Raw genomic sequence first — 25,174 nt, 5'->3', positions numbered from 1 at the left:
TTAAGTGAATACTGTACATCTTGGAGGACGATACTACATAAAAAAAAGACGACACAAAGAGTCACTTCTCTCTATCCACCCCAAAGGTAGGTTTTCTGTGCAGTACTTTTGGAGACGATGCAAAGAAGCTCCAATTTCATGTTTTGCAAAAGGTCTCTTTCCAAAATCAGATTTTACAGAGAAATAATACCCAATGGTGAGACAAACTGAGTGATAAATGCCATTTAAATGTCATTTCCTTGCTGATATCATGGTGTTTACAGAATTAAAGAAGTGCTTAATCATATAAATGTTTTTGGACTGTGTTTTGAAATAGCTTGAAGAGATGGCTCTTATATCTGTCTGGATTAACCCAAACATAGAGCATAAGAGCAGCTATGAGTCATCTGCCAAACAGAGAGAAATATTTCCTCCTTTGTTACATAATATTATCATGCAGTTATTGCATAGAAGGACTCTGCATATACAAGAATGGAAGAACTACCATTGAAATTGTCTTCTCATGACTAATGAAGTTACGTGTATACACCAAAACACCACCAGATTTGTGTTTAGACCAACTCTAAAAATTCATTTCCAATATAAAGCAGAGAATACTCTTCTGCCTTAAAAGAGCAGGTGATGGTAGGCCCTTCTCCTGGCTTTGAAATGCATTTGGGTGCAGGTCAAGACATAATTATCAAAATACAAAATAACATAATTAAAACACCTATGAGTTTTGCAAAACCAACCATCCTGGATATCCAATGCTTCTGGGTACAGCATTTACACTGGCAGTGGGGATCTGTTGGCCTCACAAATTGGACAGGAAAAATTAATCTACCCCAATTTATGCCATAACTTTGAAGTCTCAGAACTGCACACACCACAAGGAGCTTCACAAAGGGAAAGTGAACATGCTTCCTATGGATGCAACCATTCCTAGCAGAAATAAGATTAATCTTATCACTATGTAACTACTACAGATAAAACAACCAGCACTGCTGTATAAAACAATACACTGCATTTAACTGTACTTGAAATGGCATGGAATATAGGATGAGATGTGCCAGCACAGGAGCTCCGATTCACTGACTTCTCATAAGTTGCCAGGCTTGCAAAATACCTGTGAGTGTTTGACCAGCAAACACTAAACCTGCTTTTTTGATTGCCTGGTGGCCTCGTTTTCTGCAGCAAGGTTCTCTGCCACCATTTTACACCCCACTCCAGTCCCCAAAAACCTCGATGTCTGGCTGCCAAGAACGTCCTCTCCCCAAACGTGACACCATCACTCAACGTGATGCCCCAGCAGCCTTACACAGCAGTGCTGGTGCATGCCCCCTCATTGGGAAAAGACCAAATTAGCACTTCTTTTGCACAGAAACCACACAAAACCACTCTCTCAAAGCCCATCTTCTCCCCAGACAATGCAACTTTTAAACCAGTTTCAAAGTGTCCAGCGCCTGGACAATCGCTCACTTCCGAGTCTGCTCGGCCGTGCACATCCTCACACCCGCCACAGTAGATGCTTCACACCCTAAAAATGCCATCCAGGGCCAGGCTGAGATCCCTACACCTGCTGTCCCTTGAGCCACCGCCGTTCTGTGTAGCACACCTCTCGTAAATTGGAAGTTAGAACAGTTTGTCGTTGCTGAATGCCCCTAGAGAAACAAAAACACGAGACGAAAAGATACAACGCTGCACGGGTGTGATGAGATGCAAACAGCTGAGTCAGAACAGCTGAGTCAGAACAGCTGAGTCAGAACAGCTGAGTCAGAACCTGGGGTCTTTTTTTTTTTTGTCTTTTTCTTTTTTTTTTTTTTAACGTGTCCCTTTTCTTTTGGAATTCCCTGAAGGAGATCGGCAAGGAGGGTACGGTCAGAGCTGATGCCGTCAGAGGAGCTTTCGCGTCTCCGGAGGTCGACAGAGCGCTCTCCCAAAGAAACCTGCACCTTCCCTGGGAATTTACTGCTTCACAGCAAAAATTCGGAAGGCATTGCCATCTGAAGGATTCTTCAAGCTGGAGGAAAAGAAAAAAAAAAAAACCACATAGAATGAACTAAATGAATACACTGCAAGACCCAAAGTGCGATCGACCCAGAGGCAACTCCAAATTTCTCCTATCTCACTCCTACCAGGAGCAGGGGAAAGATAAAAGATGATAAAGAAGAGGTACAAATCCATGATTTCACCTTTGGTTTATGTTTTCAATCCAAATCTATAGTGCTAATGCCAACAAAAGGAGCTAGAAGGTGACAGCCTCTCTTACAGCCCTAGCTTTTATCCAAGGAACATTGTGCTCCCTTATGCAGAGATTCAGGCATGAAGAGGAATATGTTTTCCAAAAAAAACCCTGGTCAAATAGGCTGGCAGGTTTCCAGAGCCTGTCTGGCCTGTCTCCTGGTGCTGACAAGGGGAGTAGCCAGATCAGCTCAAGTTAAATGACAATAAATATGGATATTTATTTTCAATCTGCAGAAGTGTCTCCAGCCACTCCAATTCAGTGTCATTGTGTGCACGGGGGCAAGAGGGTGTTTCTATTCCCAAGTCCTATTTCTTCAGCCCTGCTGGGCTGAAAAACCCCAGGAAAAAGACAAAATTCCATATTCCTGCAAAATAAACATTCCAACAAGGATAAAGACTCCGTAAATCCTAGAAGTAATTTTTCCCATACCTGTATGGGTGTGTCTTCCAGTGTCCTAAAGGGTAAAGTTTTCACCTTAATCTTTGAAAAGCTATCTCCCAGTCTAGTGGATCTCACAGCATGAAGCTGTTCCTTATTGCTGAGTGTAAATAACACTTTCCAAATCTTCCTGGTCATCTCTGCTGCGAGAATGTCTTTGGTTTCCCTCACCTCCCAGATCAGCACTGGCTGCTCATATTACATATCCCTGCTTGTGGTGGGATTTATTCTTAGCTAGGGCACAGTTTGCCATCCAAGTAAAAAGTTATCTGTTAGTATAAAATGTAAGTGTGTGCAAGACAGAAATAAAATTTAAAAAAAAACCAAACACCTCACAGGAACAGGAGGTTTTTCACCTAAATCCAATATACTGAATTGCAAATCACAGAACTGCAAAATGCTGACCCTGATAGATCTATACTAAAAAAAAAACATGTTTAACACCTAAATATTTCTTGTCTTAGTCTATTTTTATTTCCTGAGATGCTTCACAGCATTCTGGGATATCCATTAGTACAATAAAACCAGCAAATTTGATAGGATTTCTTATGGTGTTTAAAAAAATTGGAACTGCACAGAGCAGGCAAAGTTAATAGTGACCAAAAACCCCCAAAATAGTTGGAAATTCTATACTTGCAGGAATAGCTTTGAGAAGTTAGTACCATCACACCAATATCTGACCAAAAAAAAAATGCATCACAAGTTGAAACAGAAGTTTCAAATTAGAAAGGACCGAATGAGCTGTGACTTGATCATCAGGAGGTGCAGGATTTTGGAAGTGATTTGCAACTGGTCACTGAAACCAGCAAGGTTGACCCAAAAGAAACTACAAAAAATTACAAGGATGGCAAATCCATCTTCGAGAAGTGTTTGATCACCTCTGAAAGCATTACTTTATTCATGTTTCTTTCAAAGAGGACAGAGGACATGAGTTAACATATACAAATGCATCCCCCCATCCCAGAATTGAATGAAAATTCCAATTATAAGCCTGAAAACCTGACCCAGGTTGAAAGCTGAAGAAATACCTGTGCCTATCTTTTAATGTGTCAAAGGCACAGCAAAATGTATTAATGTGGACTTTGTACTGTAAGAAAATCAAACAAGGCTTAACCATATCTCCATCTTTCACACGGATCCGAGGGCAGCTCCTCACTCAGGGAAGGTAAGAGCAGGACAACATGCTCTATTTGTTTGGGGCTCCAAATCCACAGTGACACTTTTAAGTCACGTATTTCCAATCCACCAGCCTTCCTAGCTGATATCTGCTGACTTTAACATGCCACAGAAAATAAGAGGAAAGTACAAAGTGAAAAAAAAAATCCCACCTCTCTGACTGGACGCCGTTCTTTAAGGAGCCAACGTAACTCTTCTTCTTTTCTACAGGCATCACGTCCACAAAGCCACCTCTTTCATCTGAAATGACTCCTGCATGCACTGCAGTTTTGCAGATACTGGAGCTCTGAAAAATATTTAATTATTTTGACTTACACGCTGTCCATATTTTCTGTATGGACATTTACTATCTCCATAAACACCAAGGGAAACCAGGGAATAAAAAAGAAACAGTTATGAAACAATTCTGTCCCTCTTTTGGACCAACTAGGGATAAAAGATGTCATGGAGCAGGTTTTGCAGGTACTTCCTAAGCCCTGGTTGTAAGAAGATCCACCGTCACTGCAGAGGACAAGCAATCTTTCCATCAGTCCTGTCTGAGGTGGAGCTGCACCTGGGAGACTATCACAGAATCACAGCATGGTTTGGGTTGGAAGGGACCTTAAAGATCATTCCACCCCCTGCCATGGGCAGGGACACCTTCCATTATCCCAGGTTGCTCCAAGCTCCGTCCAACCTGGCCTTGGACACTTCCAGGGATCCAGGGGCAGCCACAGCTTCTCTGGGCAACCTGTGCCAGGGCCTCCCCACCCTCACAGGGAGGAATTTCTTCCTAATATCCAATCTAAATCCACACTTCTTCTTCTTATCCAGGGCCAAAGCTGAATTGAGGACAACTTTCCAGCCAGGGCCTCTTGGGTCTGCACCAGAGAAACCGCTGCGGTGAAACTCTTTGCTAGAGAGCAGCCACCTCAGCAAAGTTTATTCACACAGCTGCTTGAAAAAGAAACTCTTTTCCTGAATTAAGGTAAATGACCACTAATTATCCAGGAGAGTTCAAGTCCTTCTTTCTAGGAAAAACAGAAGGACTGCACCCATTGAGTGGTGTAGCTTTTGGATAGGCATTACCCTGTAAGACAAAATCCAGTGTGGAGGGAGATTAACACTTCTGGAAAGGCTAAAGCTTCTCTACTGCACATCATTCCCTTCCTCTCCAAGATGTGCAGAGTCAGAAGAGCTGGAGGAACACAAAACACTAACAACTGATGACTAAGCTCCCAAAGCATCCAGAAAAAGAGAGCAAAAGCAGAGAAGGCAAAGGCACAGTATAAACTTGGTCATCAGCTCTAGAGGATTTACATAGAGCAAGCTGGAATAACACAAAGCAAAAACCAGCTTCACACAGGGGACTGCAGCAGGTGAAAATCCCAACCCCAGACCCTCCCTGATGGCTAAAAATCCAAGTACCACAAAAACGGTGCCAGGGGCAAACTGTATGTACAATACAGACTGTGCTGTTTCATTCTCACAGCCATATATGGCAGCTTTGCCTCGTCCCCTATATATTTTTCACTTTGGATGGCCTATCTCTTGGCAGCTCTCTGAGTTTTGAGTGCCAGTTTGGTATTTTGTTTCTATATATGGTCAGAGGAGCAAGGGAACACTGTGTTTGGAAGATACGCAGCGAATCCGCCCTAGAATGCGATGGGAAATCTGTTAAATCTAAAACTGGCTCATAAAAATTAAACTGTCCTGAATCAATTTGCAACCTTCTCCACTGGGAGACATCCTAAACAATGTTCAAAGCATTCCTGTGTTTTTTTCCAGGACTTGCTGTTCTGCTGCTTACTCAAAGCTTTGACCAGCAGACTTTTTATTGCCTTACCCCAAACCTTGGATTAGAGCCCTCTCGTATCCCAGGCCGGGCTGTGCTTTGATGAATTGATTGCAGAGCTTTTGGAAGATGAGATATCACAAGAATAAGGCCTTCCTACCCAAATTTAGGAGTACAACAGCTGTATGGACAACACAATGACTTTCCATAGTGAAGCCCCTCGGGATGCTCTGAGAGCACTTCCTGACAAAGCGGACACCAGAGCACCCACCATAAAATCACAGTGCACCTTATAGTGGGCCATTAACAGTATTCTATGACTATGAGCTCAATCACCCAGAATTTCCTCATCAGTGTGACTGATTTAATCATTGAGTTTGTATCTCCTGAGAGCTGAGCCTCCCAACTTGGTTTGCTCTGGTGCCAAACACCTGAGGATCCATCCTCCTCCGACCAATTGCTGCATAACTGTGGATAAAAGGCCTTATCTCAAAAGCAGAGAATTGTTCTTTCCTGGCTCCCATGCCCATCCTGGGCAGGGATGGGGATGGGTTTCCCTTCAGGCCTATGGCACACCAGGAGCCAGGCAGAGTGACAAATCACAGCATCTCATGAAACCCAAAAACTCTCTTACAACTTTCAGAAGGATCCGTGGGTGTTCACACAGCTCCAGCATCAAGGCCAGGTTGGATGGGGCTTGGAGCAACCTGGTCTAGTGGAAGGGTGTCCCTGCTCATGACAGGGGCTTGAAACACTGGGTCCTTTCCAACCCAAACCATTCCATGACTCTGTGATCACCCCAGAACCAGGCCTGTCCACTTTTACCATTGCATATTTCTTGCATTTTGTTCACTAAACCCAAAATTTAAGTCTCCTCTATGTCCCTCTTCCACAGTTTAATTTCCCCATGAACAATTCCCTGCACTGTTTTTAAAGCAAAGGTTGCCAATATCTCTCTATATTTTGAGCCATCAGAAGCACCCATGTATAAACTCACAATCCAAGAGATTTTTATACTGATAAGTAAACCAAAAACTCAATCAGAATGCTTTTAGACTGGGTAAAAGTCCCTTTACACAAACCAAGATAGGGTCTCCTATGCCCCCTGAATAAAAATCAGAATTATCCATAAAAGCCATCAATTCCTCATGTCACAGCTTTTTTCTTCATGGCAAAACAAATTTTATATATCTTCCAGGGACCATGTAAATGTGAACACTGTCTTAGGCCAAAAGCACAGTGAACCCTGTTGTTCCATGGACCAGCCAAGCATTTGTGTTACCACAGCTCAGATTGATTATCAACCTGAGTATTTAGTGAACTGATGTATTAGAGTAGGTGCTAAAAGACCAGAAGGCACCTTGCAGGGACTGCAGACTGGAAATGGGGCCAAATGCTCCATTTTCTTTTAGATAACTTATTAAATAAGACAGAGTTGGAGGACAAGTACCCCCAGGGTCATGAAAGCACCACACTAGACATGAAGTTGGCTTCCCAGAGCCCTTCCCAGAACCAGCACTTGTCTCATCCAGCTTATTGCCTGCTTTAGTTGTTCCTCAGCAGTGGGCTTGGGTTAACTCCCAGCATCTCCTGCTGGAGAGCATCCTGCACAGCCCCTGTTCCCTGGGAAACCCTTTCCCCAAATTCTTCCTGCCTGGCGTGGTGTCTCTCTTCTGAGTTTCCCAGCCTAAGCATTCCCAGCACCAACACCTCTCCCTCTGCAGCCCCACTCAGAGCCACCTCAGGCTCTTTTTCCCAGCTGGTTTCCCCTGCTTTTCTGCCAACCTCACACCCTCGTGACCACCTCAATGCTTTCTTAGCACCCCCACATCACCCTGTTAGTCCAGTAGTCCAGAAAAAGGTTCACCAAACCCTCTAGGAAGTGACCAAATACTTTTTTATTACTATTATTTTTTTGGTCTTCTCCCAAATCACCATCCATGCCCCCATTTATGAAACAATACCCAGGAGGGACGATAGGAAATGGAGCTCGTGGTTCATTAAAGGACACTAATCCTTTTGCGTCAGTGCAATGCCAGCCTGGGCTGCTGCTCCTCCCCTAATACCCTTGTAATTCAGGGGTAATCTGAGGTAGTTTTGTCCTCAGTAAAAAAGAGAAAACTATTTCCCATTTCCTGCAGGTGGGAGCACACAGGGAGGCAGGTACTGCAGGGCAGCAGCTGCCTGGTGGATTTGCCTGTGAGCCAGTCCAGGACAACCTGTTTGTGCAGCTCTACCTTTAAAAAATGGGTCTCAGGCAAAATAAAAAAAAAATAAAATAGTGGTTTTTTTGAAAAAATTGCTTTTAAAATTGCTTCCCCAAATTAGTGTATGATTTCTGCAGGGTGGTTTTTCTCAGGAGTCTGCAAAGCTCCAAGGTGACCCCAAGCTGGGGGTCCACAAGCTGCTGATTGCTTCCCCCCAGGGCTTTGAAAATACATGTTCCTACAGGGCACAGAGCTGCCAGGGAGCTGGAATTTCTGGACACAATATCCAATAGCAAAAAGAAAAAGGAGGAGAAAAACATAACAACCAGGCACTCACAAATGGAAAAACATTGAGACCCAGTTTTTAGAGGCCTCATATTAAGAGATTTCAAGAAATTGCCTCTTTGCCTAGTTTTAGCATCAAGCCTCTGCTCATCCCCAGGACCAGAGTTTAGAAAAACAAACCCATAAAAGCAGATCACATGCCTTCTTTCCACTGCTCTGAGCTCTGTCAGAAATGCTGTTCAGCTCTCAAAAAGTGGACAGGGGCGGGGAAAGAAAGCCTGGTTTTGCCAACTCTATAGTGTGATAGTATATAATAAAAGCCCTTTGGTGCACAGCTGTGGGTCCCAAAGTGCTTTGCAAAGGTGGACAAGTGCTGTCATGACTTCACAGCCAGAGCCCATAAGGCAGGGAATGGTTAAATGACATGCCCAAGTTTTTCAGAGTAAGTTGGTGTCGAAGGGTAGAAGGTCTCCCCAAGCCTGTTGACCATAAGTCATGGAGTTATTAAGAGGCATATTCAAATCCTTAAGAATAAGTTGATGTTGGAGAGCAGAAGGGCTGCACAAGCTTGTTGACCCCAGCCTTCACCCCCATTTACCCATCTCCACAACGATCACAGAGAGTTTGGCCTTTTTTCCCTAAATCCCAGAGCATGACCCCAGCTCTGTGACACAGATGTCACCACACACAGGGTCAGAGGGGAAGGATCATACTCACATCTGCATAAACGTTGGTGCCAAACACGGGTGCCCAGTACGACGGCTCGTCCTTACAGTGGGCTGGACAATAAATCCTAGAAAACAAGTTATTCATATTTATTCTCCCTATCGAGGCTGAACAGGAAAGCGAGCTGCATTCCTGGGACATTTCAAGTGCCTGCATCTGGTCTGCAGGTGGCAACAGTGAATTTAATTATTTTTTCCCCTCAGATGACATTTGGTTGTTGCTGCAGAACTGCAAATAGAGGGATTTAGACCAGTAAAAAAGGGATTGGTCTTTTATGACCTTTTCAAAGGGGAGCACCTGCATTTTTGCACGGTGCTGTGCATGTAAGTCTTTGCATGTTTGTGCTCCCCTGCCCTGCCCCAACCTACACCTGCAAAGAGCAGCTTTCTAGAACATTCTTCCATGTTTTAGAGTAGAAAGAAAAACCACATCCCAAAAATAGCAAATGCAAGAGACTAAAGGCAGAGAGTGAAGTTGCACACTCATACACTGAGGTGTGCAGGGGGGATCCCATAGCCTGACTTACATGTTAGTGAAGTGATCCGAAAACATAACGAGTTTTCGGTTGTGATGGCAAGAAAAGCAGGGTGGAAGGAGGAAACACACCATTCCCAACCCCCTCCTCCAGTTCATCCAGGAAAATCAGCTCTACTCCCACCACCCCTTGGATTCAGGGAGCTCAGCACCCCCTGTTAAGCTGCCCCTCTTTGGCGCAGGGCGGGTTTAGGCTGAGCCCAGATGGTTTTGTGTTACCTGGGGCAGTGGCTTGCTGGCTTTTTGAAGTGGCACAACTCAGCTACCGTGGTGTAACAATCCAGTGTCTGTGCTGCCAGGAGAAACAGGGAGAGGCAAATTATTAGACCTAAAAGCTCAAGCAGCTGCAGAAAACACACGTCACAGTCGCACAACACATCTGGTGAGACCCAGCTGAGGGCACCAAGGGGAAAACTGCTCATTCCCACACCAGCAGCAAAAGCCCAGGAGAGGGTTGACCAGCTCTCCAGCAGGAATCCTGGCACCATAGTACAGTGTGGCCTTGAAAAAGTCACAGCTTTCAAAAGGGAAAAGCAGCTGATCCACAACATGTGTTTTTGCTACAGCTGCAGGTGTGGAAATATAATAACCTGACCCCTACAGTTCTCCCTGAAAATGGCTCAGGTGGATCTATTCAAAGTGATGATTCTGTGTAGGAGGAATTTTTCAAAGATATTCAGAAAGTGGGAATTGTTTAAAAAGTAGAACTCCCCAGTATTTATTTATATGGTCATCACAAACATGATGACTCACTGTTAGAAACTAATTTCACATGTATTACATGTTCCATTACAATATTGCACTAGGACATTAGCCACTGGGTTTTTTTTCAGCTTTGGAAGTGTTCACACTAGACTGAGGTTTTCATACATGGATGGCTCATCTTCCATCCCTTTGCTATCAGTTTGTGACACTGCAGCTCAAGTTTCGACCCCACCATGATCCATCACCAGGAGATGCTGCTGGAAATGGCCCATTATCACAATTTTCTGTACCTTTCTCTGAAATATCCACAGAAAAAATGAGCTGCTGGTGCTGCCCACAGTGGGTGGGCAATCACTCCAGGGTTCCAGCTCATCCTAGATCACCACTCTAGGGTTTGGCTGTGGTACAGAACCATTCAACACAACCACTCGAAAAGAAAAAGAGCACTGAAAAGAGTGATGTTTTCAAATATCCCACCAAACTTCAGCAACAATATTTTTTCCCCTCAACTTTTGAAACTTACTTGTGACTTTGGAAACCATGAACGCGTTTGAAGGTTTACTTTTCCTGCAAAACAAGCAAAGAAAATAATACAGTTAAAAAACGAGCATAGCAGAATGACTTGGGTCACTAAGCCTACTTATGGGTAGCAAAGAGAATTCAACATAATTTGGAACTCAAATACATTTGGCGTTTAAAGCAAACACCAAACTTTTTGGTGAAGGCAGTACCTAAAAGACTCCACGCCGTTCCTGGTGGACTTCACAAAAGCAGGTGTTCTCCCCTTCCTTGTGATATCCACCAGCCCTCCTTCGTTATCCAGGATGCCATAATGGATGGCAGCACGACAAATGCTTGATGACTGACAAGAGCACAAAGAAATAGTGTGTGAAATAAATCTGCCCAACCACTGGGCGAAAAACGAAGGAGAAATTAAACCACCACCACCAAAGCACCAAGTGGAAAATAAGCTGAGTACACTCCTTTGGAATCTGGTTGTTAAATCTTACTGTCCCAGCACAGCCTTATTCTTTTATTACTACTATTATTTTAAGCGCTGCTTGGTTGAATGGCTTTTTTTTTTTTTTTTAAAATAACAAAACCATACATTTAAACACAATTTAGAAGAAAAGCAGCGTTGGAAGTGAACGACCAGTCTGAAATATTTCCAGTTCTCGACAAAATATTCCAACCCAAAATATTTCTGCTGACACCACTTGGAGGGGATGGCTGTCTGCAATCACAGAAGTTGCAGGGGTGATGCAGTCACACACCAGCAGTTGGAATGGGGAAAGAAAACCAGATTTTACACAAAAAAACTTTTATCTTCAACCTTTATTCACCCCAAAAGTATTTTTGATGGGAAAACGGTGCCATGCTTTATAAATTATCTTGCTAACTCAAGATCCAGCAAATCAGCCCCAAATATTATTTAGTTGCAGCATTTAACAGTGTTTTTCATAAAAAGCTGCCCACACCAATGAACAGCTCTTTATAAGAGCTCCCTATTGATCCCCATCCCTCACTTTCCATGGGTGTCCACATTAAGGACAACTCATGATAAAATCACCTCTGGAATCACTTTGCTTTCCCAGACTCCTTTTTATTTCATTACTAAGATGAGGAAAATACAGATAATCTTTATTAGCACCATTTTACAGCACCACAAGGGGAGAATATGAAAAGCCAAATTACACTAGAATGGTTGGCATTTCCCATTTCTGTTATTACCACTAACTCCCCACAAGTTACATCCATGAGCTATTAAAAGGTACTTACACTTTCATAATAAAATGTTCCAAAGATCTTTCCCTTACTGTACAAGCAGCCAGCTGGGCACAAATACCTGGTGAAGATATATATCTTTGAGGGTGGCAAAAAACAATTCAAGAAAAACAGACTTTGACTCCACTTAATAGTCATTCCATTCATTTCACGTAACTCTTCCATTTTAAAAACAAGATTGCAAAATAGCTACTTTTTAAAAGAGTTTCTCCACCCTCCTTAACAGCCCGACCCAATATTTAGATTCTGTGGATTTGGTTTTTCTCCAAGTGATAAACTGTCCTGTTCTTTGCAGAAACCTTAACCAGAAGTTCTTGACTGGCTGGGAGGGGACAAGCCATGAATTATTGGTCTGGCTTGGACAGCAGTGGAATGCATGAAAAACGCTCGAAAAATGACTCTGCCAAAATTTACTGAATTATTTTGGCCACCTGAAACTCTGGGTCATCACGGCTGAATAAAATAAACCAAAGCACCTTATTGCCAGGCTTGGCTGAAGGCTTGCATGAGGAGAAATTTAGGGGATGTTTTTCGCTGGGTTTTGTTGGGATTTTGTTTGGTTTGTTTAGCCACAAAAAAATAAGCAGTACAGCCTATCCTATGCTTGCAACAACTGAGCAATATTTAGATTACTTTTTCCCACAGCGCTCCAAGAAATAGCAATAAAACACTACCTGTTGCATGTTGAGCCTCTGCATTTGTCTCTCATCTTGGTTTCACAGGTAATGACTTGTGCTGGGGAGAAATAAATAAACAAAAAAATAAATATTTTAAAAGGAAAGAGCTCAGCCTGCTCCTGAACAACCTCCACATGTCTTTCCTGGAGGTCTTTGGTGCAGCAAGATAAAATCTTATTTTATCCATCCTGGAGCAATTCGTGCCTCTTTAGCTCTTCACTTGAGACAGGTGTCTCTGGAATATTAGTAAGGAAGAAGCATCTGACAGCTGAAGGCTTTGATTTACAGCCCGAGGTCTCCATTTAATTACAGACTCTCCAGATTTCAGTAGATAAACTTGAAAAGGATGTGTTGGCTTGCCTCACCTTGTTTGCTCAATAAGTCTTTTAATTAACAACAGTTAGAAAACAACTGAGGAAGTAGCTCCATAAATGACTTCAGAAATCTTCCCAAGCAAAAAATAAAGAGGAAACAAACTATAAAGCCCAGAAAAGCTGCAAAGAGGGGAACGGCTGAGTGCAGAGTGTTTTAAATGGGAAATAAACCCTGTATTTTCTAAATTGATTGCTGATGGGGGGACCTTTGGTACATTGGTATTTTATTGAGATAAGGAGGACGTGGACCTGCTGGAGTGAGTCATGGGGATGCCACAGAGATGTTCCAAGTGCTGGGGCATCTCTGCTGTGGAGACAGGCTGGGAGAGCTGGGAGTGTTCACCTGGAGAAGAGAAGGCTCCACAGAGACCTCAGAGCCCCTTCCAGTGCCTAAAGGGCTCCAAAAGAGCTGGAGAGGCACTCTGGACAAGGGCCTGGAGGGACAGGACAAGGGGGAATGGCTTCCCACTGCCACAGGGCAGGGTTAGATGGGATATTGGGAAGGAATTCTTGGCTGTGAGGGGGTGAGGCCCTGGCACAGGTTGCCCAGAGAAGCTGTGGCTGCCCCATCCCTGGAAGTGTCCAAGGCCAAGTTGGACGGGGCTTGGAGCAACCTGGGCTAGTGGAAGGTGTCCCTGCCCATGGCAGGGGGTGGAACAGGATACAGGATGAGGTTTAAGGTCCCTTCCAATCCAAACCAGTCTGTGATTCTATGAAATGGCTTAAACAAATACCTGTTGCAGATTGATGTGCAGAAGGAACGTGCTGCTTTTGAAAGCTTTGCTCACCACTTCCAGCAGGTTTCTGCTACAAGCAGCAGTGAATTTTCACACAGATTAACTCCCCCTCCACTCAAACATCCCCCCAGGTTTTTTTTTCCCTGAGCCTCCTCATCACTTTCCACCCTTTTTGCCATTGAGGTACTTAAAAACTCAGAGAAGCTGAAAAAGAGAGAGGTTGTCTTACTCATGTAGGACTCTGGGATGATTTTCTTGGGCTTGATAGATTTGCTGGGCTTGCTTTCCGGAGGGTAGAACCTCACTGGCTTTTGCTCTGCCACCTGTGGAATCTCCACTTCATTGGTCTCATCTGTCTCACCTATGATGGGATCTTGATAACGGTAATCTGGTTAGAAGAGAGGGTTAAAAATAATTACAGTGTGTTCACAGGGGTGGGGAAATCAGGCAGGTTCATGTTTTGAGGGAGGTGATTTAGTTTGACAAGGATCTGCTTTAAAACAGCTGGAAGATCAAAAATGCCCATTAGATGCAGCACAGAGCTATTCCCAGGGAATGTGAGGGGAGGTTGCTCCTCTCCCGCTCCTCTGGGCACGAACAGCATTTATAGCATCTTACAGTAAAGATTTGAAAGGATCTCCACTAATTAGTGAAAAGAAAGTGCTGATATTGCTGCTCCTGTTTCCCACAGAGCTCTTCCCTCTGAGGGAAAACCCAAATAAGTTGAAGAGCACATATTCCAACAGGGCACCCCCTCCCCTCTCCCCACTGCAGCCCCCCTGCACCCCGGGGTCCTCCCCCAAACCCCACAAGGGGAAAAATGAGAAATGCCAGGTTGCAGCAAAATAAGCCTCTGTTTTGGGCAAGTCTCCAGGGAACCTGCCTCTTTCCAGGAGCCCAGTTCTCTCTGAAGCCAAACATGTGGGAGGAGAAAAACGACCCCAGGAGCTCCTGCATGCTGAGGGACAGCACTGCTATACTGGAGGGCTCACATTAATAATGTGTTTTACTCTCCTGACCTCTCTTTCCACAGGTGAGGAAAAGCCATCCAGGATCCCCTTCTCTCCTCTGAGAGACAGGAATCGCTGCATTCATCTTACAGCCATGAAAACCAAGGTAGGGAGGGAGGAAAAGGCTCCATCCCTGGCCCCCGAAGGAGCAGGGCAGGCGGCCAAGCTCTGCCCACCCACGTCACCTCTGGGAAGCACTGGAGAACATTCCCTTCCCAAACAAACCCCACAAGGACGGGATCGCTCCTGCCAGTGCTCAAAATCCCGCTGGAGCTCCCGAGCCAAACCTCTGGAAGCTCAGAGCTGCTTCTCCCTGCTCCAGCTCTTTCATTTTCCCCAGGAAAACATGCTGAATCCGAGCTCCAGATTTTAAGCAGTTCAGAGGTTTTCAGCTCCAGCAGTGGCTGACGATTTCCCACGTGTCGTGATGTCGAAATATTTAAGGATGGCTAATTAAAAGGTGCACAACGCTGTGGCTGCTTCTAATTAGAAATTTCCACATCCTTGCTCAGCAATTTTCCCTATCCCAGAGGGTGCCCCAAGCCCCTCACCACGTACCTTTGTAGCAGAGGTTGTTCTGGCAGCCTCCTCCATAGCTCGGGGGGCACTCGGAGCAGGGACGGCCGGTCTTGTACGGAGCTTCTCCGATCCAGTTGCCCCTGCAAGCACAGGAGAAACGTGCACCCATCAGACACCCAAACACTCACCCAAGACCAGAAACATCACCTGGCCCAAAGCAACTGAACAAAGACTAAACAACCAGCCCAGGAAAGCTTTGTAGGAAAAAAAATGTTCTTCCTCATGTCACCTCCAAAATGACATTTTTAGTTTTTGACATAAATAAATCGCATGCAGTATCACTGTTATATTAACTTCCAATATAAACACTGGGATCTTATGTAAACAGAAATAAATCAGTGGATTACTGCATTTTTCTCAAAAAACTACTCAAAATAAAAGCTCATTTTGGCACTTTGTCCTGCAAACTTTAGGGGCTGAGGAGGTTGAAGGAGCCGGAGTTAAGCCCACGGCTACGAACTCCTGGGTTATTGCTCTTTCAGCTGTCTCCACCTATAAGGCTAGATGAGGACAATGTGCACCGATGCCAGAGAGAAAAGATTAAGCAGAAACTGCAGGAACAGAGTATTTTTCCATCCAGCAGCCCTCAATGGATGACGTGCAAATGGCCCAGCCTGCTGTGGGAGCTGTGCAGGAGATGCTGTGATCCCGTATGAGGAGCAGGTTGTTAAACCCCTCCAAACCATGAGCAAAATGAGTATCTAACCTGGGGAGAGGGGCTTAGACAACACACCCAGAGAGCTCTGCCTGGGTCATGACAGCTCTATATCCACACACCTTTTTCCTTTGCATTATTCTGCACTATGATCCCCAGAAGTCAGATGCTGTCCAAGCCGCTCCATTTGCATATAAGTGGCTTCCCTATTTCATTTTGTTTTGAAGTTTTAAATTGCCAAGGGCTTGGAGTGGGAATGTTTCTGCTATTAGCCATTAAACCAGAAAATATTAAGTGCCATTGCCAGGTAGGAAACTTCTCCTGGTTGTAGTAGGCAAGAAATGTAATTTTCATTTTGCAATTTAAGCAAACCATCGAGCTAGGGAGATTTTCACTGATGCAGTTATTTCAGGGTTTTTTTGGCATTCACCACCACCCCATCCCCTCCCACCCTCTGACAGCAGAGAGCAAGCCTTGCTCAGCAGCACACGCCAGCTCCATCCTGGCCACCTCCTGCTCCTCCTTCCCTTCCCGTGGCAGGAACATCAAAGCTCCAGCCTGGCCCAGGCCCCTCATTCAGTTTTCCAGGCAGTGCTCAGTAGTTTTGAACCAGCCCTGTGCTGCTGCCTAAAGAGAAAATTTAAAGCCACAACCACCAGTCTAGACTGCCTGAAATCTCTTCCCCAGATCCTGGGCTAGTTAAGCAACCTGCCAGGTTTGGGAGAGCTGGAGAGAGCCCAGCTGCTCTGCCTTACTTGGGGGAGTAGTTGCAGACCAGGTAGACAGCGTTCTGCCAGATTTCTCCCCAGACATTCATCTGCTTGCAGACGTTGACAGCACAGCCAATCTTGTTGGTCGTGGCCCAGACTATCTGCAAGGGCAATAGTTATTGAAAAATAAGGAAATCACCCCAATCCAGGCACAGCTGGGACATGTGGAGAGTTTGGGTACAATGGTGTCCTCTACCTGGGTGTAGTGTGTGCACATAGAGCCTGTGCACTTGTCTGGGCACCACGGGTTGCACTCATGAGGATGAGGGAATGTGTAATCTTTGACTTCATCATACCAAGACTGGACGTGGAAAGCTGGGGATCGATACCTGAAGGAGAAAAAAAGGCAGTTTGAATCATGATGTTCTGGTAGAAATTTTGGAATTAAAAAAAATCTCATTGACAATGTTAATGATGATGGTTAAGATTAGATATTGGGAAGAAATTCCTCCCTGTGAGGGTGGTGAGGCCCTGGCACAGGTTGCCCAGAGAAGCTGCCTCATCCCTGGAAGCGTTCAAGCCCGTGTTGGATGGGGCTTGGAGCAAGCTGGTCTCATGGAAGGTGTCCCTGACCATGACAGCATAGCTGGAACTGGGTGATCTTTTAGGTCCCTTCCAACCCAAACTGTTTTGTGTTTCTATGATTTTTCCCTTACATTCACAGCCTGACCTGACTCTGTATTATTTATAGGTTTGACACGATCCTCAAGTGCCACTGCCCTGAAATGCCCTTCTCACTTTTCCACACAACTACAAAATAACTTCTAGTTTGGCGGAAAGTTGTATTTTGAAAGTAAACAGAAGTGAGGGTTTGCCAAACATCTTAAACCAAAAGCCATCGTGTACCTATTTTACCACCAGGCAATTTGCTAAATCTGGAAGTACCCCCGGAGCTAATACTGTAAGACCTTTGAAAGTGAGTGGGCTTTTCCACACTCACATCCCACCATGAGCTGGTGAAGAGCAGCTGGAGCACTGCACCACTATCCAACCTTTTATTGCAGGAATTTCCCCCTGCACCGAGCCCCCCATGTACTTTGTGTAACCTGTGCCCCAGGTACCACAGCCTGGGGCAGCGCTGATGCTGCTTGTGCTGTCTGGGGAGCACAAATGGTGTCAAAATTACCTGTAGAAATATGTATTTTACACGCTACATACGCAGAGCAAACAGAGCGATCTGCAAACTGCACCAAAGCCACTGCTTTTTATTGCTTTCAACAGCTCACATGGAGCAAGCTGCCAGAATTCCAAATGATATCATTACCAACTGGAGCTCACTCTTTCAGCCAACTTTTCATTAAAAATCATTCATTAGAAGTATTTTGAAAACATCCATCTCATGATGTCATGAGGCGAATACTTTCCGAGTCCTACTTTACAGGAGAGGAAATTGAGGCAATCAAGTTATGGCCCGTTCCTGAAAAAGCTGAGATAAATCTGATTTCTCTTTCCTCTCAGTGGCTGCAAAGGGAGCAAGATTGGATCTACCTCCATCAGGAACCCATGGCCATCTTGAACACTTGTAGGAGAGCCAAGAACAGCACGATCTTTGACTTTGTTTCCAATGGATTAACCACTCTACTTTCCAATCATTAGTTAATTCTGCCAACAAAAACGAGCCCAACTTTTCTATCAGGCTAATTTCACACCAGCAAATTTCCATTGCTTTCCACCAAGTTCTACCTGATTTACAACAGTCATAACTGCATTTCCACCCAGGAAATGGGTGGAAATCCCTCAGGGCTCCTGAACAAGTAGAAGATGTTTGCTGTGCAAAGCAGGTTTAACCTATAAAAGGCTTAACAACAGGGGTTTAACAATAAAGAAATTTCACCTTGAGATGGAGAGGAAAATCCATTTGGAAGCCTTAACACCAGCTTTCCTAACTGGGTTAACAACTCTGGTTTAAAAACTTGCCCCAGAAAGTTGAAAAATAAAATCTGCAAAGTGTTCTCAGGGAAGAGAAATTAGAAGCTGGATAAATATTTGTTAAAAATACAGCAAGAGATCATTAAATTCATAACTAGCAGTTGAATCCAGACATGGCTCCTGAGAAACTTCAGCTTTCCCCTGGTTCTCTACACGATGCCAGAACCCTTCCCTGAAACAGCAGATTTAGGAGCAAGGGTTAAGACTTCTGATCTCCTTAAGGAGTAGGAGTGACCTTAAGCAGGTTACAGCTGTGTTACCCAGAGATACAGATGGCTGGAGGAGCCCAAATCAGTGCTGGTTCACTGGGAACTGTGGTGGCTGCAGGTGTTACTGGGATAACTGTTCCACCAGAGCAGTCACAATTAATGATCCTCAGCTTTTCTTCCCTTTCCCCAGTGCTCTGTCAAGCACCAAAGCAAGCTTTTCCAACTGTCTCTAAAGGATGACCCATAAATTGCTCTTTGCAGTGATTCTGTAGCCCCCCAGCTCTTACCTGCCCCAGTGAACCGCCAAGTTCTGCCCGATCGACCTGATGAGGTCACTGGGCCCGTGGTCCCAGATGCACTGCTGAGCCCAGGCCTGGGCTGATCTTTCCAGCTCATCATCCCAGGTCTTCAGGGCATGGGGAGAGAAAGCAACAGGTCATTTTTTCATCTCAGACTTATTAGATCAAGAGATGAAACCAACAGCAGTTACTGGAGAAAGGTTAAATTACAGTTCACGTGTACATGTCCGGCCTGTCCTGGTGGAGCCAGCACAGTTCAGTGGTGTGCCCCAACCTAAAACCACATTTCTCAAGATGTTCCATTGTCATGAAAGTCCAGGGCACTAAAGAGTCTGTAGTTTGGCCTGGATGATGCCATGCTTCTTGGGAGATGCTTTACACAGGTCAGCAGAAAACACACAAACACCTGGGAAGAGCTCAGGAAGCCATCCAGACTATCCACCCTAAAACACCAGATATTCTTGCCAGGGTTTTTTTTTCTAATATGTTTAAAAAAAAAAAATTAAAAAAATTAAAAGTCAAGGTTGGAGGTCCCAGGACTTGCTCATGACACCTATTTCTGAGACCTGCAAGAGTTCTAATGTGCAGTCAGTGCTTTGATGTTGATTTTCCATCATTGTCCTTACTGTCGGGATATCTCCAGGCTTTCCTATCAAGGACAATTCCAACAGTGGATGTATTCCTGCCCTCTGCTACCACATAGCTGGAGATTTTTGGTCCAAGTTCTTAATCAAGAAGTGTGGGTCTGAGTCTCCCAGTCCCATCTCCCCATCTCTTTCCAGACTAACTGCAGAGTCCACCAGTGGATCCAGCCAAATGCATCAGAGCAGGCAAAGTCCCAGCTAATCTCACTCTCACTCAAAGGCATGAGGTTGGAAGTGACAAATCCCATTTCTGTTCCCACTGAGGGAAGGACGTTAGTGTGAGATCACTCCTCATGGAATATCACCCAGCTGGAAGCCAAAGCAGCGCTCAAACATGACACAAAGGCAAACAGGAAAGCAGCTCTGCTGGCTCCGCTGCCCAGGAGTGTATTTGTTCTAAAGGCCAGACTTGCTGGGCCCAGCAGCCAGTGCCCTGAATTCATTGTGTAATTACTGACAGCTGCTCTATTCAGAACAGCCCTCAGAGGATAATTCATTGGGATTAAAATATTACCGCACATTCCTACAAATAAAACCAAAGAGACGAGAGGTCTTGTAATGTGTCTCCAGCCCATTCACGTGCCAGCACAAGATTGTCCTTTTGGACATTTACCATCACAACCAGCTGCTCTTTCCAAGTCCTGTCTTCTCCAGAAAAAAGCAACTTCTGATCTCAAACATATCAAAGGACTTGTCAGAGCCTTTTTGGAGGGCTGGAGGGCATTCAGGCTCCCAAACACATTTAAAAACCATCAAGTGTTCGTTCTGAGTGAGTATCTGGACACAGTGTCAGGCAGTTATAGCTGGGATGGGGAAGGACTGTGCATCCTTGGATAAGACGAGAGGAAAACACAATGTCTCCTGGAACTTGGTGTGTCCACACTATCTGTGTAAAGAAAACATGAGCTCATCTCACTGAGCTCACAGCCCAGGCCTCCCAGAGCTTATCATTAAACACACTCAGCAACCCAGATTCCAACAACATCCCAGAGCTGCCCTGGGCTCTTCAGCCTGGCTTTGGGCTGACCAGTGACCAAACAAATCCACGTCAATCTGCAAAACCCCATGTGGACACAGCTCTGACCCAGGGAATGAAACCATTTTCCGTCGCAGCCCTCCAGCTCCTTGAAGGTGATGGGATTGGACCCACCACACACATTCCCAAACCTCCATCCCAGCAGACTGTTGCAGCTGTGCCCAGACACACAGCTTTTTGTGGTCTCCCACTTTCTGCGCTCGGCAGTGACCAGCCACAACCCGCCTTCCCATCCAACACAAAAGCCACAGACACTCTCCCAAGACGTTCTGCGCTGTGAGTTCCCCAGGCTTTCTAGCACAGCATCATTCCCTGCAGCCTCAGAGGCGGAGATGCTCCAAATCTCCTAATTTAATGCAGAGACATCGTGAGCAATAGGCCATTTAAAAGGAAATTAATGCCAACATTTGCGTCCTGTCTCCCTTTGATGCCTACGGATAAAATAAATGAGCTCGGACAAAAGACACTCAACAGGTAATTGGGAACGAGCTCTGTCTTTGCACAGCTTTGTTCTGGATGAGCAGAGAAGTTCATTTCTGCAGGCTCAGATTACAAAGCCATCCCATTTAAATCAGAGCAGTTATTTGCCTCTTGCCTCTCAGACGCGAGTGCGGTCAGGACGCTGGAATTATTTCAGAGCAATAAGTATGGGGGGGGAAAGAGATTTCAGACTTTCCCAGCTATACTTGCAAGAATTCTTTATGCCAATATTCAAAGCAGTATCTAGGAAGATTACTGCAGCCAGAGGGGCAATGAGCCTGTGCTCAGTTTCCTTCACAAGCAGAGGCTGAGAATCCTTTGGGTATGTGCAATTCCAAGTGATTTAGCACATGGACTGTCTTTTTCACTCCTGAAAATTCATAATGGCTTTTTAAAGTACAGTATATATTATATATATAAAATATATGCATGGCATACACATGTTATGCTACAACTTGTAGGTTCAGATTTAGTAAGAACACATCCCACAAAAAGTCTACTTACTCAGTCTCAGGACTTTGTAAACCTAACTCCAGACATCTGAATTCCAGTGATCAGGTTACTCACTCATTATCCTCCCCAGCTTAGACTTTCTGCAATACTGGCAGCTTACTTTTAAAAGTGCCATGAAACTTCAGGGCTGACATGTCCTGGCAGAGCCCTGGATGTGCTTTGCTAACCCCCACAGAAATACTATCCCATCCTGACAGGGAAAGTCAGCACCCTACAGTTGGGAGGAAGGATGCATACCTTATACATGAAAACAAACTATTTTCCTTCCAGCAATCTGCACTGAGAACAATTTTGCTTTCTCCAGCTGTCTCTGAGGCCGCCACAAGAGGAAAGATTTCTGTCTTTCATCACTGCTGAAAGCCATCTGACTAAGCCATATTAAAAGGTCACAATGCCTTAGGATCTATTATGTCCTTTTTTTACTCTGGGTCCATTATGTTCTTTTTACTCTGGGCCTATTAACAAGGGGTTTGTTTTGGTCTTGGCACCCATCCACTGCTGTTACAAAGTCCAAACACGCAGTGGAAGTGTCGATCATAGATTTTTTAGAGGGGTTAAGGTAATTCTGTACTGGCCCAGCTTCATCAGGAAGTTGTGCACTGCTCACTCATTTTCCATTAACACTGAATACCTGTGCCAACTTTCAATTAATTACACAAACTCAGCAGCTAAACTGTATCTTTCTTCATTTTTTCAGTCTGCTTCACCTTTATCCCATATGTATATAATTCTTTTCATCTCCAGATAAGTCATAGGACCCAGTTTGGTATTGGATTCTTATCAACAATATCCAACAACTTAAGTTCATCCTGTAGTAGTTAAATATGTCCGTTTCCTGGAATACTTTTGCCCCCATTGCCATTTTAGATCACTTAAATGTGTCAGATATGGAGCTGGGAGAAAGGACTTTCACAAGGCAGTGTTTGGAGATGGACGGGCAAGAACATGCTCTACCTTCTTATCCCCAAATAAGCACGTCGCTGGTGACACTCCACATGGGCACCAAAGGGAAAGAGAGAAAAGTTTATCTGTGGTACTAAAGACAGACCATCCTCTTAAAGGAGTCCAAATGAGAAATGTCCTATGCAGGACATAGGATTAAAGAGAAATTCCTGTTCAGCTTATACCTGGCATTTCCAAGTCATCCTGGGTAAACACGAACACATGAAAGGCTGATTATGGCCCTTCCAAGCAGCACCATCTTATACTCAGCTCCTTTCTTCACAGCACATAAGGCCCTTTCATTTGCCCTCAATCAGCCATAAAAACCACTAGAAAAGCTCCCTGAGCAAAGGCAAACAGAGAAGTGTAACCGCGCTGCGAGCGCAAACAGCAGCCGGGCAGTGGACAGTCCGCAGCACTCTGCCATCCCCAGAGCCAACCCAAACACACTGGGCTTGCTCATGCTCTGTGTTTACCCTCTGGAAGTCAATCAAGTTGCCTCTTCTGGCAGTACTTCCCTGCAGGATAACGTGAGAGCCGCTGAAGAAGAGATACAATCACTGGTTCTTAGAAAGGCACGCGATGCCTGACAAAAGCACTGCAGGAGACCGGCAGGGTGAGTGCTGGTGGGGACCAACCCACGGACAGTTGTCCTTCCTCAATGTCCTCTGCCCTCCCTTCTCTTTTTCTTCTCCTTAGAGTCACAAAAGGCAAGATTTTCCATTTCTAGCCCTCATTTCAGCACAGCTGGCAAACAATTTTATATGACATTCAAGTGTACTTTTCTTTTACCCTTTTAAAAACGGTCTTAACAAATCATTAATCACCGGATCTGTCAGCAGAAGTGCACAGTTGAAGTCAGACTAGCCTTGGTCAGAACTATATTTGCACACTGGGAAAAGGCACACAAAAAATAATTATTTGCCTACATCATTTTGTGGCCCTGTAATATTTTGATGGCACAGCAAAAATAGCTCAAAGGAGGGTCTCTGGCATCAAGTGAAAAAAAGCTATTCATGGGAATTGTTGATGGCAAAGGCATATTTCATTCTCAAACCTTTAAGTTCTCCCTCTGAAGTGGGAGAATACATTGACCAAACTTTTATTTTGGTTTCCTGAACTACAAAAAGCCAATAGCACTGACCCATCCACCCATAAACTCCCAAAGTCCTTCCAGCTTTTTCCAGTGATTCAAATTCTTTGCAAGTGGAGCCACATTTCTCAAGCCCTGTTTCTCTGTGGCCCAGAGCAGATTCCCAGCAGCATCCTGGATGTTTGGCTCACGTGGATAAGCTCTGGTGATCAGTGTATGACAAGAGGACAGATGCCACCTCCAGCGCTGGGTGGTAGCTGATGGCAACCCAAAGACCATCAGAAGATCCTCTGAGCAGACTGTGGTGTCCCAAAACACTCCAAACAGCCTGAAACCTTTCACAGGGAGAACATGGGTTAAACACTAGGGAAAATTTGATGCTTTTATGACATTAAGGTAATGGAAGAACCTGCTGAGGCAGGCTGTGGAATTGCCATCACCAGAGATGCATCCAGGGCTGGGCCAGACCTCATTTATGAATAATGGAACCAGTCCTGAAACTATGCAGTGGATGGACTCGATGACCCATTAGCAGCCCTTTCCAACCAAAACAGTCCAGTGATCTAAAGCATCGTTCACTCTGGAATGAAATTGCTTCAGGAAACCTCTTGAGAAAAACTTACTTCAGAGGAAATTTGCTGCACCTCCCGCACCTCAAGGAAAATTAAAATACAGTTAGGAAATACAAAAAGTAGCAACAAAGTGAGGTATCAGGCACTGGACTCACCATGTATTCCATATTAGAGGCCACTGGGTAAACTTGACCTCTCAGTTTATTGTGGAGCATCAGGATCTCCTGTCTGTCTGAGAATAAAATGGCTCTCTTGGATCTGGAGTGAGCTTCCCCATCCCGATATTTACTCAGGATGCTCTCCAGGTGACTCGAGTTGGGCAAGATAAAGCATTCAGCTGTCATTGTCAGGAGCAGTACACATCCAAGAGGAATGATCCAAGGCAGGGCAGGATTCATGCTTCCTCCTTTACAGCCCGTAGAAGCAAAGATGAAGGTGACAGTAGGTTTTCTTGTTGGGACTCCTATGGTTCAACACAGATCTGGAATCTGGGGAGAAACAGGCAGTGAAGGCAGTGCCAGAGAAGCTCTCAGTGCATATATCACCCAACAATGAGGCCTCACAGATCACATTTGTGCTTGGAAATAAGTGATACCTACAATTCCCATTCACCCCAACGACAGGAAGACCTGAACAACACCCTGAGTGATGGGGACTCAGTTTGTTACCCCACTGATGTGCTGGGACTCCCCAGACATGGCAAAAGGTGCCTCCTGCACCCCAGCATCTTTGGTGGAGGTGCCACCCCACAATGCCCAGCAGCTCTGAGTAATCCCAGCTCCATCCCTTCACAGGCAGGAA

At 44.9% G+C, this 25,174-nt stretch overlaps 1 protein-coding gene across 1 annotated transcript; it reads right to left on the bottom strand.

Annotated features, from left to right (window-relative positions):
• Positions 1 to 1,788: 1,788 nt before the first annotated feature.
• CRISPLD2 (cysteine rich secretory protein LCCL domain containing 2) lies at positions 1,789 to 24,878 on the bottom strand. Its single transcript, XM_008925107.2, has 14 exons — positions 24,529 to 24,878; positions 19,082 to 19,200; positions 16,853 to 16,985; positions 16,642 to 16,757; positions 15,211 to 15,311; positions 13,872 to 14,030; positions 12,529 to 12,589; positions 11,849 to 11,915; positions 10,801 to 10,931; positions 10,593 to 10,636; positions 9,584 to 9,656; positions 8,822 to 8,897; positions 3,991 to 4,124; positions 1,789 to 1,999 (listed from the first exon to the last, which is right to left on the bottom strand). The coding sequence occupies exons 1-14, from the start codon at positions 24,769 to 24,771 to the stop codon at positions 1,945 to 1,947; spliced, it is 1,512 nt and encodes a 503-aa protein (XP_008923355.1). The 5' UTR covers positions 24,772 to 24,878; the 3' UTR covers positions 1,789 to 1,944.
• Between the last annotated feature and the right edge of the window lie 296 nt (positions 24,879 to 25,174).

The sequence above is a fragment of the Manacus vitellinus genome, unplaced genomic scaffold (assembly GCF_001715985.3).
Source record: "Manacus vitellinus isolate BGI_N305 unplaced genomic scaffold, ASM171598v3 scaffold_10_pilon, whole genome shotgun sequence".
Taxonomy (NCBI): domain Eukaryota; kingdom Metazoa; phylum Chordata; class Aves; order Passeriformes; family Pipridae; genus Manacus; species Manacus vitellinus.
Note: the sequence above shows the minus strand (reverse complement) of the source record. Positions and strands in the feature narration are given on the sequence as shown.

Coding starts and splice junctions, on each gene's coding strand:
- CRISPLD2 (XM_008925107.2), bottom strand. CDS start 24,771: ATGAATCCTGCCCTGCCTTGGATCATTCCTCTTGGATGTGTACTGCTC. Junction 10,637..10,800: donor AACGGCGTGGAGTCTTTTAG/GTACTGCCTTCA, acceptor CTTGTTTTGCAG/GAAAAGTAAACCTTCAAACG. Junction 8,898..9,583: donor CCAGCAAGCCACTGCCCCAG/GTAACACAAAAC, acceptor CTTGTTTTCTAG/GATTTATTGTCCAGCCCACT.